The 16,100-nt window shown below is 36.9% G+C and overlaps 1 protein-coding gene across 1 annotated transcript in view; it reads right to left on the bottom strand.

Annotated features, from left to right (window-relative positions):
* The window catches only part of WDPCP (WD repeat containing planar cell polarity effector), a 159,529-nt gene that overhangs the window by 92,078 nt on the left and 51,351 nt on the right, over window positions 1-16,100 (bottom strand). Inside the window, exons 3-8 of the mRNA XM_075036784.1 lie at window positions 14,921-15,005; window positions 14,663-14,683; window positions 13,160-13,204; window positions 12,024-12,074; window positions 9,451-9,521; window positions 9,141-9,200 (exon numbers count right to left, since the gene is read on the bottom strand). Of these exons, the coding sequence (XP_074892885.1) occupies window positions 9,141-9,200; window positions 9,451-9,521; window positions 12,024-12,074; window positions 13,160-13,204; window positions 14,663-14,683; window positions 14,921-14,981 (309 nt within the window). The 5' untranslated portion in view covers window positions 14,982-15,005. The remainder of the gene's footprint in view (window positions 1-9,140; window positions 9,201-9,450; window positions 9,522-12,023; window positions 12,075-13,159; window positions 13,205-14,662; window positions 14,684-14,920; window positions 15,006-16,100) is intronic.

The raw sequence follows: 16,100 nt of genomic DNA, 5'->3' as shown, positions 1-16,100 counted from the left end.
GAAACGTTCCAAGGTACATATTAGCAGCTGTCCATTACATAGTAATCTAATTTTCAAAATTACAAAAAGGACTTATCATTGTTGTGAAGATGTCTTACGATGACTTTGAAAGCTTTTTCAATGAAAGAGATGTAATATGACACTGAATAACATGGGTACAAGAATTACAATTGCTGAACACTTGAAGAAGATGCATGCTAAGTCCCCAAATGTTGCATAAAATGTACTAATTAGTTTGTCAAAAACAGAGATCAAAATTCTGTCCTGAATGAGTAAAGGGATGATGCTGATCACTCTATCATCCATGGACCTGTTTTTTTCTGTATAAAATAACTGCATAGCCTGCATGAAAAAACATATAAAGTTAGGCTTCATGTAATTTTATATTATTATCACAGGTTAAAACCAGCACCTTTTTGCTATCCTTGTTATTTCTGTTCATTCATATATTGCTTAACTTAAATAATGGTGCCCTACCACAGTGAGCTCCTAATAAATACATATACTCCTTGGCATAAGGTTATAGATGTCTCTCTTAGAAAGAAGGAAGTTAAACCATTGGACAGAATAGTCAGAGGCTTATTTCAGAGTTAACAATATTTCTGCCTAATTAATCTCAATTAAATGATACATATCATCTTGAAGACTAAGTCCCAGTATTTATCAGCTCCTTCGGATGCGTATCTTGTATGAGAGAATGTTCAGTGGGAGGAGTTATGGAAATCAATCCTTTTTGCATAATTAAACGACTAAACTTAGTGATTTTCTGAATGCAACTACTACAGCAAAGAAATTCAGGAAATAAAACCCATAAAATTCCCTGCTCCATTGTGAGTTGACCTCACTTTGCCAAGTTACTCCAGTAGCAGGAGTATACAAAAAGCTTTATTAGAGAGATATTGTTTTCTTAATAACACGGTAAAAGACAAAGTCAGGGGTTTATAAAAAAATTTCTGACCATATTAATTGTTTAATTCATTGCCAAACTTGACTTCTGAAGAAACCTTGATGTAAAAACAGTGAAAAAATCACTACTGTGACTTTGATCTTCTCATGCAGTACTGAAAACACAAGAGTATTTTAATTCATCTTCCAGTGCCACCTCTGATCCTGCAAGCTCCTGGATTAGATGACCTCAGTGTATAAGTTAAAGAAGTTTCACACCAGCTCTCATTCCTGCTACATGGCAGCAGTTCTGAAGGACTCATTCTGGCAGCTAGGTTCATCTCCCTCTAATCAGTAAAAAAAAATAATAAAATCATTATTTGTTCAGCAGAGGCTATACTAGCCCCAGACTTGCTGAACAATCTTTTCTGCCAAAAGAATCCTTGGTGGAAAGACCACTGCAGAACAGTACAGAGGGCTCACCAAAGGCCAGAAATCTGGGACTCCAGCTCTTACTTCTACCTAGCAGCAGATTTTTAAAGAAATCTCTCTGCTTTTAAAAAACTTACTACTAGAGAAATTCTTGCTCTTGTAGTAGAATTTGGCAGAAAAATATCTGTTTGTTTTATGCTAGAGCTGTGAGACAAACACGGCTGCAATATACTTTTTAGAACAACACACTGGTACATAAATACCAGGCAAACTTTCTTGCAGTGAGATCTACTGGATTGTATAGTAAATAAAAAGTAGGGACAGGAATGGTGTGATCTAATTGAGCTTGCCTCTTGTGCAATGCTCTACTCCCAGCAATTTAGCTATGAAAACTCTCAGTTATACATATATTGCTGTATTACTATAGCTCTGTGCTCTCTGTAGCAAAGAACAGGACAAGCATATTTAAATAAACTACCTTCTTGCCCTGAGTAACATCTTTAACCAACATTTTTCCAATTTATCTTCCTGTCACTTCACAGTAGTTTGAAAATAAATTCTAGTGACATCTGAAATAGAAACAAAAAATATCTGTGATGTGAAATGGATTTTTTTAAGAACAAATGATCATTTCCCATCCTGCCAAAGTCTAACCATGCATTCGTTTGATAAATATACATATAGTCAATGTTTCAATATTCCCTGTCATGACAGATGTCCTTTAAGGTTTTGTTCTAGTAAAAATGTTAGACACAGTTACACTCATGCAGCTTATATTACGATCTTTCAAAACTTCAATTTATCCTTACGCTGAAGTTAGATTAGATAAAATCACAATTTATTTCCAATTTGATAATGTTAAGTCCAGCAAGGTTTGACTACAGTTAGCTATAATTGTCCAAAGAACCTAATTGAAAAAGTGAGGGTTGAAACCCAGAAGTTGACAAACTATGATGCAAGCAATGATCAATCAAAATTACATAAATACTCTAGAAAGATTAGTTCTAAATTACTGAATGAATATCAGCCTGCCAGAGAAAAGTAAACCACCCCAAATCCTTCAGTGTTATGTGCCAACAAGAGAGCTGGTGCAGTCATATAAATAAACTCTCCAACTTGTGTCTTCCACAACACCTTTGCTTGGGAGCTATGTTCTTCCCTCAGAAAATATTACTGTAATGGTAGGTTGTTCCCATGCTTCCTTTCCCTGCAGGGAGTGAGAAGAACAAGCTGGAGCTCACCTGGGAGAAAAACTTAAGTGAATCAGAAGTCTGTTTGCAGCCTCTAAGTTTACCTGACAGAGCAGGGATATGTATCACCCATTCAGGTAAAGAGGAGAGGCAAAACACAGGAAAAAATGTGTTTTGATCTGTAGATGGTCAATGATCTTTAATGACTGCATTATGTAATGTGGCCACATGCTTGTCTTTCTGCTGACATCTAATATGTCCATCCACTGTGCTGTATAGAGACATGCTTGCCAACTCGGCTTGAGAGGAACAAATACGGTTAGGATTCTTTAACTCTTAAATGTTACAGGGTGTAAATTCACTATATGTTCATTTCCTGGTAATGGCATAAATCACACCTGTTACAGAGCTAGAATAGAAATCTATGAAAACTGCTCCAGTGTATGATGACAAGACATTTATATAAATATAAAATATTGTGCTAATGGGTGTGCTTTGCTTTACATCTATGAAGTTAGTTACTAAACTAATGCTATGTATTTTCAATATTGCATAGATCTCTCTCTATGCTATCTGTATGGCATGATAGAATGACAGAAAGTAGGTAAAAATAATAGAATTTCCATGGCTTTTATTGTTTCTCCCATTGTGCTCCCTCCTCCTTTATTTTTACAGTAAAACATTCTTTCCTATTATTCTCCACAGAAGTTTGAGATATTTGGGCAAAACTTAAATTTTAATTTAACAAATTTTGGCTATAATAACTTACCATGGTTGGTAAGATACCTGTGCTCCACAGGTTTAAGTCCTTTCCTCTAGGAATTTTAGAATCTAAATTTAAAAAGTAAGTCAGAGACCTTACACACTATATGGCCATGTAAGGTCAGTATTTCTTCCACCCCCCTTTAAAAATCCCTTGGATTAGAATAGCGGCTTTTTTAAAACTAGTTCTTAAAGTTTACCATTAAATACAAGCAGTTATTTAAATAAAGCAGGGAAGTGGCTGAGTCACCATCCCTGGAGGTATTTAAAAGATGCATAGATACGGACCTTAGGGACATGGCTTAGTGGGGGACTTGGTAGAGTTAGGTTAATGGTTGGACTCAATGATCGTACGGTCTTTTCCAACCTAAATGATTCTATGATTCTATGATTCTGTATTATCTTTCATCAAAAATATTCTGCAAAAGAGAAAATATTTGTATGGTCAAATTGAAACTTCACTATTTCAATTCCTTCCCACTGTGTAGTCTATGCAAAGACTGTTACATGATAATAAAATTTAGGTGCTGTTATACATAAGCTTGCATAGTTAAGCTCATATTTTGGTGGATGGGAGCAGTCCAATCATAAGCACAAATGAATATAAAGCAAATGGGGAAGATTGCAAACTTGGCTTGAATACAGATACACAGTGATCCAACTCCCAAAAGTACTGCTCAAGGGAATTGCCCATCATTGCTAAGGAATAAAGCAAATGTAAAAGGCACGAAGTCATTCCATCTAACAGATATCAAATTAGGGAAAGAAACTCACAACCATGAAACACATCACAAATTTTTCAGACTGAAGTACTGCAATGTGAAAAACAGAAATTAGAAGGGTCATCTCTACAGCTTTAACAGTCTCAAGGTGTTCCTAAACAAAATACGACAGCATGACTTCATACCTATTGGAAAAATAGGTGTAGCCTTTGTACTTGAACATAGTCCAAGTAAAATGTTTGGGCATTTGGCCATTCAACACACTGGGAAGAGAGGGCCACTTAATTTCTGTGTTACTGAGGAGTTGAATGTGAAGACTTTGATAGAAGGAATTATGCACTTTATGTGCCAAAATTGGTTCTCCAATGAGCAAGAAAAACATAAGAAGGAGCAGAGGATAGTCAGGCGAAGACTTAGGCCTTCCCTTCCCCAACCGCAAAGTGCTCCAATATGTATTTGAGTTACCTTTTATTAAGCAAAGGACTTCAGTACAGGCTCATGACTTATGGACTTCAGTAGAACTTAAGCATGTACTTAAGTGGATTCCTTTATCCTTGGAAGCCTTAGCCCTTGACTTCTCATTCATGCAGCTTAGCTGCTTATCAGCCCTTCTACCTAAAAAGATACCTGCAGAGCAAAGCCAGGATTTGCTTCTATCTGATTAAAATTGGAAGAGAAGGAAAATATGACTGTAAAAAATATTGCTGCAAACTGTTTTCCCTTACAGAACCCAACTGACAAAGGAATATGCAAAAGGAGAGGAGAATTGCAAAGCATTTCTTGTTCAAGCAGGTTCCCAGGGTTTTTCCCCACCTCTTCATTCCAGATTGCTTTCTTAGCCACCCTACTGTAATTACTCTGTTGCATGCCTTATTACAGATGAAGTTACTGTTGTTACACGTTACTGTTTCACAATAATCAATGCATTTGTACTTCTAGCTCCAAATCTCTAAAACCACACAACACATTAATGGTTGTGATCAAAAGCAACCAAAAGAATTTGATGAGGGTAGTGTTCCTCTTAGTAACTGGTGATGGGTACTAGCTTCTCATGTATTCTAGCCAGAATGTCTTGATTTTGATATCAGACGTGCTGCTGTATGTCACCACATATCTTGCTAAATCAGTTTGCCTATGGGCATTGTAGTTGATACAACAAGCCATGTCAGCAAATATGGTTGTGTATCTCAATTCAGAATCCAGTTCTAAGTATGTCAATGATGGTAACACAAAAACCATCCATATACATATGTAAATTGCAACACAAATCAAATTAAATCAAATCAAAGTAATTTAGCAAAGAATATATAAATCTTTTTCATTAGCAGGCAACAGATATGATTCACAGGTAGTGCTTGGCTTTTATACAATAAAATAATTCAGTGTTGGCATGTGTTTAAATCTACATCGTAATGCAAATGTAAAACTAAAAAAAGTTGGAAATCAAATGTTTCGGCTCGATCTCATTGATTTTTACTACCTTATATTGTAAAACTACACCTGAACCAATGGCATCATTTCATAGGATTGATTTCGTGGTTTTGTGGCAAAACTTAAAAGCATTCCAAAGAATTAGAGAAGGAGACCAAGAAGAAGGGAAGCAGCCAGAGCTGAGTTGAGTAAACTCAACAATATTGATAAAATTAATTCCTTAGGTTATTACTCCTTGGCAAGGAAAGCCGAGGAGTAAATTGTTTATTCAATTACAAACAATACAGTGGCATCTTATTGTAAAGACTTCTTTTTTTCTGTCATCCTTCTTTTATGGTCTATTTATTTTCCTTTGACATCAGCTAACTGAAGATTACAGGATTGTTTCAGCAACTCATCACAGGTCATTAAAGTTGGGGCTCAGAAGTACCATACAGAAATGATGTACGTTCAGATCCTATTGGAACAAGTAGGAACAGAGCTAAAGAAAAGACCTTAAGTCCTCTAGGGCTCAACTAAGCTCTTTTAAATAGGAGAGCAAACTCCTTGACAAAAATCCCTGTACAGTCTAGGTTATGTTTACATGAACTGGCACATCATCTATTTCAGAAGCTTTAAGCAGTACTAGAATGTGTACTTAGGACTGCAAAAATAAAGGTCAATGGATTTTTCTTGGCAATGGACAAGGAAGTAAAGATGAAACTTCTAATGCACTGATTGTATAAAAAAAAGTAATAGGGGAAATTCTGATGCATAAAATAAAACATTAAGAAAGGTAGAAAGCTGGGCCAGCATTGTAGTAGTTCTAGGCAAACTCATATAGAAGAGCCAATTTTGAGAAATACTTTCATACAATGGGTAAGATAATCTGCATGCAAACTAACTAGATTTTTCATTGAGGCATATGCATGAAGTCTAATTGGTCATTTACACACAAAGAGTTAACATGACAGCACACTCATTTTTAGCAGATGCATGCTTAAATTTATAGCCCCCAATTTTTGCCTGTGGGCTAGTTAGAAGCTGGAAGTGCTCAAGGAAGTAGTGAGGGATTAGGAACAGCAATGTTTAGGTTCCAGAAGGTACACTAGCAGCAGTGCTATGCTTGTTTTTCACAAAATCAGAGGGAAATCATACTACTCTCTTAAATGATAGTCTTGTTATCATTGTATCACCTTTCAGATTTTTTTCCAGTTTTCTGTCTTACTAAAGGTACAAGAGCCACAGAGTTTTTGGATAGCACATTGTTATTACAACACAAAGGGAACTCTTCCTGGTTCAGCTAAAGATACGGCAGATTCAAATACATAGAACATTTATTGAAAAACACGATGGCTGTTGAGTTAAATGTTTTAATTTCTATAAATGAATTTATTTGACATTGTATTGTTACTAAAAAACCCAAAGAGCTAAAAAAAAAATACTATAAATAAACTATGTACTCAGATTTATCCCAAATCACTGAAAATTATGACAGAGTAATTCACTACATGCTCTCCATGCTGTTTTTCTGACATGTTGCTTTCTATCACACTTGAAGGTTAATGCAAACGTGGACTCTTCTTTTTCCACTAGCAGCTGCTCTGGTATCCATCCAAAGTAGCATGTGAATACAGTAGTGCTATGACATAGATCACACCATTATGTGATAAACACTTTCTGCTGAAACAGTTCATTAGTCTCCTACTTAGAACTAAAAATTAAATGTAAAACATCTTTCCCAGAAGCTTCAGAACATTTGTACCAAAAAGGGAGAGTCCAGATATTGCTGCAAAATGCTCAAAGAAAAACAAACCATTTGACATAAAAATTGATAGAAGATGGCTTTTCTGTTCTAGACTCTCCCAAATTATTCATTTTTCTCTGTTTTATTTTCATTTGTTGGAGAGCTTATATTTTCAGGAAGACAGAAAGTGGAATAATAGAATTGTTTTGGCAGAACATTCTAAACCCTGTTGGAGACTTCAATTATCAGCCATTATTATATAAAAAAAACCATGTTGTTTTGTGATTGAGAAACCAAAAGCAGAATTTAAGGAGAGAGAAACTGCTATGATTTTTCTCTATAACTTTAACTCTAGCTATGTCATAAGCTAAGTACTATCACTTATGCTCTGACTACACAAGCCATCTAAAAAGCTCTAAAAAAATACTCAATTTATCAAGCTACCCCTTTACATGATTCAATCCAATATAGAGCCAGACCTAATATACTAAGATAAAAACATCCATCTCTTTTCTTTCCCATCTTCTACAAGAAATAAGTAAAATTGTATTTGTCTCCTTTTTGTTTATGTAAGCCTGAAACTACTTAGAGAATGCTAAGTCAAAAAAAAGACTTTTATACAGAATTGATAGTCAACCAAAGGTGTTAAATTATAAAGGCAGGACAATCAAATTTTGGCAAGAAGTTCACTGTTCCGCAGTATGTATTGGTAAGGAATGCAGGTGGATGCAGACAGATGTGAGCGGAAGGAAAATGATAGAGGGAGAATGGACAGGGAAAGCAAATGAAGAGACAGCAAATTGGGAAGCTGATGAATACTCATGGCTAATTGACTCAGGATTTCTTAACCAAATTCCTTTCCTAATCAGAACAATAATAACAGAAAAAAATGAGTCGCTTAAATTAGTATACAATTAATATTTAAATCAGTGATAGAAGATCAACATTCACAGATATATACTATATAATCTGTACATGAATAATACACATTTCCTACCTGTAAGATCTGATAGGCAAATGTAGCTTATACAATAATGTCTTATTGATACAAAAAGACTATATACTACTTGGCATGTCAGGTATTTAAAAATTTTGCTATACTTAAAGACATTTCTGGAATTTCAGCTGTATAACATTCAAATATTTAATATTATTCCTGGTGACACACATTTGGAACTCCTTGAATTAGAAGAAAAAAATTATGACTCTGAAAAAACATAGAAGTTAGAAGACAAAAATTTCTTTTTAGGAATGGTATTAGTAATATTTATAAGTATTCCCCATGCCAAAGCAGCTTCAAATACGATGCACATTCCTCATGAAAAATGAAGACTGCAGAAACTTGTAAAATACATATGTTTTTCAGAACAAGCTCATGATTAAGGAGCTAGAGCATGTAACATGTTCAGATCTCCCACCTACCCTACTGTTCCGTGTTAACAAGGATGTGACAAGCTGTTTCTTGTACAGAATATGTGGAACTTACATAGACAGAGAACATAGCTACATGTGCCACATGTCACAATATCTTTTGTACCATAACTCGATTAACGATCTAGCTGGTTCAGAATTATAGCTTCCCTCCCATATTACACAAGTACAAAGATTTGCGACAGACACGTAAATAATTAAGATATAAAAATGTAATATAACATAGATTCCACACCTGTCTATATATTTTAACTGCTCCCTTAGCCTGCTATTTTGAAGTACAGGATGCTTTCAGTTTCCCCAAATATTAATAATAATCTCACAGAATCGGGTTCCTTTAATGTAATTTTTCTTGTTGATAAAAAACATTTTTTTGTTTTGTAGCATTTATTTCATGTTAGATATTTAAATAAACACAATCTAGGTAATAAGAGCCCATACATTAAAAAAAACCCAATTATTTTCTGTGTTAGTTAAGTTTTTAACACTATTGCATCAATCACTGAGTGGCTGTTAGGCTCCACTGGCTGAACATTGCAAAAGCTTGTCAAAACATTTTACCTGACAGATATGTTTGTTCTTCCATTTGCTCAGCATACATTGACTGTTTTGCATTAAGTCCTAAAGGACAAGAGAAAACAGAGAGTGGAGTTGGCAGTATACATTGTCACTATCAGTTAACATACTTCTGATTTTCAAGCTTATAGATGAATTATGCCACACAAAGATGCAGCTGTTTTAGAACAGCCCACCAGACAAAAGCACATTTATCGTCACTGGGAGAGTTGGATCTTTATGAAAATTAAAGCTGTTGAAAGAGGTTTGAAAACCGGATTATATGTTGCTGTACTTGAAACTTTCTGAAACATACCTCTACCTCCTTGAGTGTATCTCGCAGTTTGTCTGGTCGCTTGTTTTTCAGTATCCAAGGATAATCTCGAGCTGGCAAATAAAAGTAAAAACCAAAAAAGATAGAGAAATGTGTATACATAGGCAACTATATAAGTATGTGTGCATATATATATGCATGTGTGTGTGTGTGTGTACAAACACAGATTTATATACAATAAAAAAAAAGTTCTTCAAGTTGAGCTTCCTTTTCTGTAAAAACACAAAACTAAGATTTCTAGGAGTTACCTTAAAAGTAAAATTTACCTATAACTGAAAGGAAATGGCTATGGTTTCTATTGGTTTCTATTGTCAAATGATATCCTTTTGAAAGGTTCTGTCATATGAACAGTTAGCATGAAATATCCACACTGACTATGACTTCACCATGGCAATTGTGTAGAAAGCTCTCAGGATGTAGCATCTAACCCAGCTGCTAAGCACTTGCAATGAGAAAGCATCTCACGTTCAGTATGTTAACTCAGATTCAAGTTATCAAACCCTAAACAGATACTATTCTTTTGAACTAGCATTTCATTGCCTAATTTCAAAAAGCAGGCACTAACGTGTCTGCAAAATATATATGCATGAATATATGCATATATAGAGGTATTAACAACAGGTAATTGTGAACGCCATAACTTATATTATGGAGTATAGTTATTTATAGGATTTGTTCTTGAAAATTTGGTCTGAAGAATCTGCCAAGTCAAGCAAACAAGAAACTGCATGACTGCTACAGTCCTTTAACAAATTTATTAATGTTCAGCAAACTATTTTGAAAATTCTGGCCTAATACATTAATCCTGAAACCAGGAGGCAAGGCTTCCTTTGGAATTGCTAGCAATTCGATTGTTTCATTGCTGAGAATCAAGCCCTAATAACTTGTGAAATTTTATCATTTAAAAGTGAGGAGTTTTCTGTTCATAAGTATACAATAAAAACCATGAGAAACTAGAACACATTGTCTTTTAAAATCTAGCCTATTTAAAGGAAACCTGATGAAAAGTTTTGAGCTCCAAGCTGTCAGTTTGTATGCCAACTTCCAGACTGAATGACTTAACAGTTGTGTTTAAACCTTCCTGCAAAAAGGAGCTTACAATAGAAGTGCTATAGAGTGAAAAAATGAAGGATTTCATATATCAACAAAAGAGCACACCAACATACAACTTCTCTTTGTATTTTCTTGGACTGAAGCCAATGTTGGTGGAACTGTTATGATAATATTAATTAGGCATGTAAGATCACATTTTCAATGGGTGCCTTCATAAATACTGGAATATTTATCCACATATGCAAAATGGGAAATTGCCTGTGCAGATACCAAACTACATACACAAATCAGCAGCTGTGAATAAAGTTACCCAGTACTCCTCTTTAAGAAATGCGCCATACAGTGCTTTGTGCCTAGGCCACCCCTGTATTTACAGCAACAAGGTGCAGTAGCTTGTGTTCCTTTTGAATGTCACACGTATAAAAGATAACAGTTGGGGCTTCTGTATAACGGGGTTTATCTGGGCCTGCTTCTCTTTTCATACAGGCAGTGCCTGTAAGATAATGCTACGCAGAGCACAAGGGATGTAAATCCATTATGCTCCTCCCTAGTTATAACCCTTTCTCACCTCCTCACCTTTACAGAGCTGTATTGATTCTGCCTGACACACAACCCTCCACAGTGGGTGTAGATTTACCACATGGCTGTGTGCACCTTTATATCCATCCCCAGCAAGGCTTCAACCTGCTCCAAACACACCTTATGGTGTTGAAAATAACTTATCCTTTTGGAACACATTTTGCCTTCAAATGCACGCACAATTCCACATGAATTTTCATTACGATAAGATAAAACGTTAAGGCAATTCTTACAGTATACATATTACTTTGTGAAGTCATCTAAAAACCAATTAGATTTTTCAGAGTTGTCATTCACTAGTGAATGCTCTGAGCAATAATAACTATACAGGAGTTGTAAAACTTGAGCTAAAGAAAAGTTGTACTAACATAAAAATCTTTACCTGCCACAGTACTGCTCTGTGGTAGCATAAACTGAAATTGCTTTTAACCAGATAATGCAGGAACAGCGTAAATGTTTCAAAACTAAAAGCGTTCTATGAAGGCAGCTGATTATTAACCTGGAATTTTATTTTGGCTGAAAGTATTTTAGTTATAATTTTCAGTTTTGAGGCAGTTGGTATTTCAGTTCAAGAGCTGATTGGGAAAATGTTTATTGCTCATCTGCTGAGTAAAATTCATATGGAAAAATCTGGATTGTGATTATTTTTGTGACTCCTCTTGGCAATGAATTTGAGAAGCAATACACACTACCGTGCTTAGTGGCACAGAAAAAGCCAGATTGCAAATATACCAGGAAGGAGTAATTACAACTTTTCGATGGTTTTGTGCTGTGTAGTTCTGTCACCGACTGTCCTGGATGGCATATCCAGAAAGTTACACTGGAAGCAGTCTGAGGTTATTTTAATGCTTTTCCATGGGCATCGCCAATCCCAATTAATAATTTGGTTTTACTGTAACAAGAAATTCAGAAAACGTCCTTACAGTCTGCTAGCTTTTGCTTCTCTTCTAAGTAACCGTGCTTCATCTGTGATGCTAAAGGCAAGATAGGATGAAAAGATGAATGATAATCCTTACGACTGCTGTCAGCAAGTACTAATATTAGAGAGAAGATTCATACAGTTTGATAAAACACAGAAATTTGCAAAACATTAAGACGGCCCTGATGTTTTCACCTCGTAAGTCAGATATCTTAAATTTGCAGTGAAAGAAAGGCTTATGCAGCCCAACAGGTGGGCCGGCGTTACTGAGCCTCCGATCTCACCAGATAGCGACGCGAGCTGCGACCGAGCCCAGCAGAGAAGCGGAGTCAGTCTGTCAGCAAGGGCTGCGCGGCGGCAGCGCGTTAACCACGGCACTCAGCCCACGGGATGCCCGCACAAGCCTCCGCTCCAACCTGGCCGCCAAGAGGAAGTAACTCTAGCCGAGCAGACCTCTTGGCCCATCGTGAAACTTCTGGGATTAACAGGATTAATCAGATAAAGAAAATTGATCGTTCACTCTGAAATGGCCATTTCAGACGCCCGGCGGGGAGGCGGGAGGCCGGGGCGGGCACTCCCGCGCGCTCGCGCTGCCCCCTGCTGGGGCTCCGGCAAACACCCGCCTGCGGCGGCGGCGGCGGCCCGACCCTCCGGCCCCGCCGACCCTCCGGCCCTGCCGACCCTCCGGCCCCGCCGACCCTCCGGCCCTGCCGACCCTCCGGCCCCGCCGACCCTCCGGCCCTGCCGACCCTCCGGCCCCGCCGACCCTCCGGCCCTGCCGACCCTCCGGCCCCACCGCCCCTCACCGCGGCGCCGGTGCGCTGCGGCAGGGGACGGGGCTGGGGAGGATATCCAAGTGTAGGAATTCAGAGTATGAAATCCCACTGAGGTTTCCAGCGGCATACAGGCTGCTTCTACGTAAACATCTTTCCAATTTTTTTCTTCTGTGGAATAAAAAGTTTTCAAATGCGCTGACGAGACTCGGGAGAGAGACTCTCTCTGCTTCCTTGCTCTACAGAAATACAGGGGCATGTATTAAGAAGAAATTCAAAGTTGCACTTTTCAGAGCAAGCAGCCGGTGTCAAAGATTGAACGTTTGGAAGTTTTGTTCAGTTTTAGTTATGGTTATTTACACTTTACCTGGCTCTTTCTTGTCATAGTACTGGTGGATCCCAATATCTTCATCTGTACAATGTAAACATATTTAATTATGAATGTGACACTGGAAACAAAACACAACCTAGCAAGCAAAGTTCAGCATCTCAATTTTTGCTAGCTGGAGCAGAGTGTTAGGTGCTAAAACACGCGCGACGGTGGAAAAACTACAGCATGTAGTCTGAGTACCGGTAGGACTTGCAAAAGCCAGCAAGCAAGGGCTGAAGGAGAATGAGACAGGTCCTTATGTTTATTTGGAGCTCTCATGTCCTTCACATACACTTTCATTCTCTTCCAGCTGACAACATGCAAAAGTATTTTTACCACCTTCCTAATTAGCATCTTTTGTGTTCTTTCACAAGGAAAGGTAAGGATCACGGTGAAAAGTGTACCTTAGAATAACTTAAAATGTTTTCTGATGACTGACACAGCTGAGCTAAAGACAACAGGATTTTTTTTAAGATTCATGAACTCACAAAGTTGCCCTTTCAAAGGATCCAATATTCTTAATCTATAGGTATTATTGTCTACCTGGTTTCCATGGCACAGAAATGTGGATGTTTCACGTACATTGGGACTGCAAGCCATAACAGCCAGCTCCTGATGTGGCTGACTGCTAAATACTTAGGTGTGCCATGGCAAGCTCCACCAAGTAGATCTAAGTATGGTTTCAAGTTGCACTGTTTTAAAATAACCAGTTTGACACCGCATCTGTCTCCTTCTGAACTCAGACAGGGATATACCATGGGGAGAAATTCCTTACATGGAAGAACGCAGGAAGGCACTGCAATGAGCAGGCAGCTTTTAAAACAAGACAGCAGTCCTCCCTTCTGCCTCAGAATCAGAATGAAGTTTGTAGGGAATGCATAAATGGACAAAGAGGAAGCAAGAAGGTCAAAGACGGAAACTAGGCAGAGTAGGCCACAGTACACCTTTAATTACAATAAATCACAGCTGTGTGTTGACTTAAACCATCAGAGTTTTCTAGGAAATACAGCTTTTGACTTTTTTATATTATTGTCGTTACAGAACAGTTCTCACACGAAGGTGGTATGCCAAGACATATTGAGACTGTATTTGAATAATAACATTCAACTGAATATTCATTCGTATTCAACTGAATTGTCAATAATATTCAAAATAATATTTCAACAAAAGTATTGTACACTACAATTGGCATAAATAATATTTTGATATGTCCCACTTAAAAACCAGTGGGGTTTTTTTTAGATTATATTTTAGCAATAGCAAGGCAAGACGAATGAAGGTAATTTCTACATGGCTAGTAATTAGTTACGTGTCTCCTGGAACAATCAATTAATAAGATAAATATATCCTTGTAAGTATAAAATTTCAAGTAATCATGCAAAATACCCAGAACATGCAGTAATTTTTTATTTTCATGCTAAGTACAAATCACAATGCCTCTGCATAACACTAGACTATAGATCTTCATTCACCCAAACTAGGCATTAAACTGAAGCTTACAGTCAAGTAGGCCACAGCTTCCTGAAAAGGAAAATGCATCCAATTAAATATAATCTTAACATTTTTTAATTGAAAGGATGCTCCAGTTCTATGACGAGATAAGCAAAGAAGCTGACCGAGTTCAAACATTGTATTGCTGCCTAGTTTTCTTTCTCCTAAGTATAAAAACCACTTCATTTGGGTATTCAGAATTTTGTATCAGTTTAATATTCATCAACAAGCTTTGCTGTTTTGTTTTAGTAATAGGTAACAGCTCACCTTTAATATGTAAGTTAGTCCTCAAAGACCACAGAAACATCTCAGTCAGGCAGAAAGACATCTGGTGGCAGATGGAGCCTTAGCACTATCAAAAGAAGGAAAGACATTGCATGAGCAAATTAATTACCCTCTATCACCAGTGAAACTGCAAGTATTTTGGAAAGGAAGTGCTAGAAGAACCTAGCACCGATGATATTTTGTTATATGTAAGTTGTAGTTTTCGAGCACAATAAAATGAATAATGCATGGGAAAGACTAGGACAAGAAATGTATATATGTCTACAGATACATCATATACAGAGACAGATCAACATTTGTTTAAATTTACAGTTGCTCTCACTAAAGTAAATAACTTTGTGCTTGATGCTTCTCATATACACGTTATAATCTATTTTTACTATATGGTTATTGCCTTGACACATGCGAAAGTGAAGCAATTACTTAAAGATCTGGCTTAGGAGAATTTGACTTTTAGGCCAAATTTTTTAAGCACTGTACATTGGTAAGAAACAGGTTTGAACACATGATATTTGCAGACATTAGTTATAGTGCTAAATATTAAAAAAAGATGTCTTTCTAAATAAAAATGAGCACTTACACTAAATCAATTAAAACAGACAAAACAACAGATGTGAAGCATATAAAATATATCAATTGAAATATTATGTACCTTGACTACAGTTATAAGCTGTTTTCTGTGGTTTTTTGAACAATCCATCTGAATATTCCCACTAGAGGAGGTCTTGGGTTTCAAAGGAGCATTGGGAATCTTCTGAGACACGGTAACCAACAGACTTCCCTAGGTTATTTCCTGCAGTGGTGTAGTTATAAGTGGGCCATCAGACCAATTACTTTCACTTATTTCACTAAACCCAAGATTCCATTGAAAGCTGGACTCAGAAGGGTGTTTACACAAACACAGCACCCTTAAGAACCACTGTTGGTATGGTACTGTACTTGAACTTTTTTTCTTTTTTTGAAGTGGACTCTTCATTTCCTTTCCATTAGTGCCATCTAGATAATGAATCAATTACAAGATGATTGCAGAATTCCTGTCACAGAGTATCAGGCATTTACGTCAAGAGTGCTATGATGAAAAATACGTGCAAGAATCTCAGGTAGCATCAAGGAAGCTATCATAGTCCTAGCAGAGGTATGAGAACTTGAGATATGATCATTC

Source organism: Buteo buteo, chromosome 9 (assembly GCF_964188355.1).
Source record: "Buteo buteo chromosome 9, bButBut1.hap1.1, whole genome shotgun sequence".
NCBI classification, from domain to species: Eukaryota; Metazoa; Chordata; class Aves; order Accipitriformes; family Accipitridae; genus Buteo; species Buteo buteo.
The sequence above is the reverse complement of the archived record's forward strand: the minus strand, read 5'-3'. Positions and strand labels throughout refer to the sequence as shown.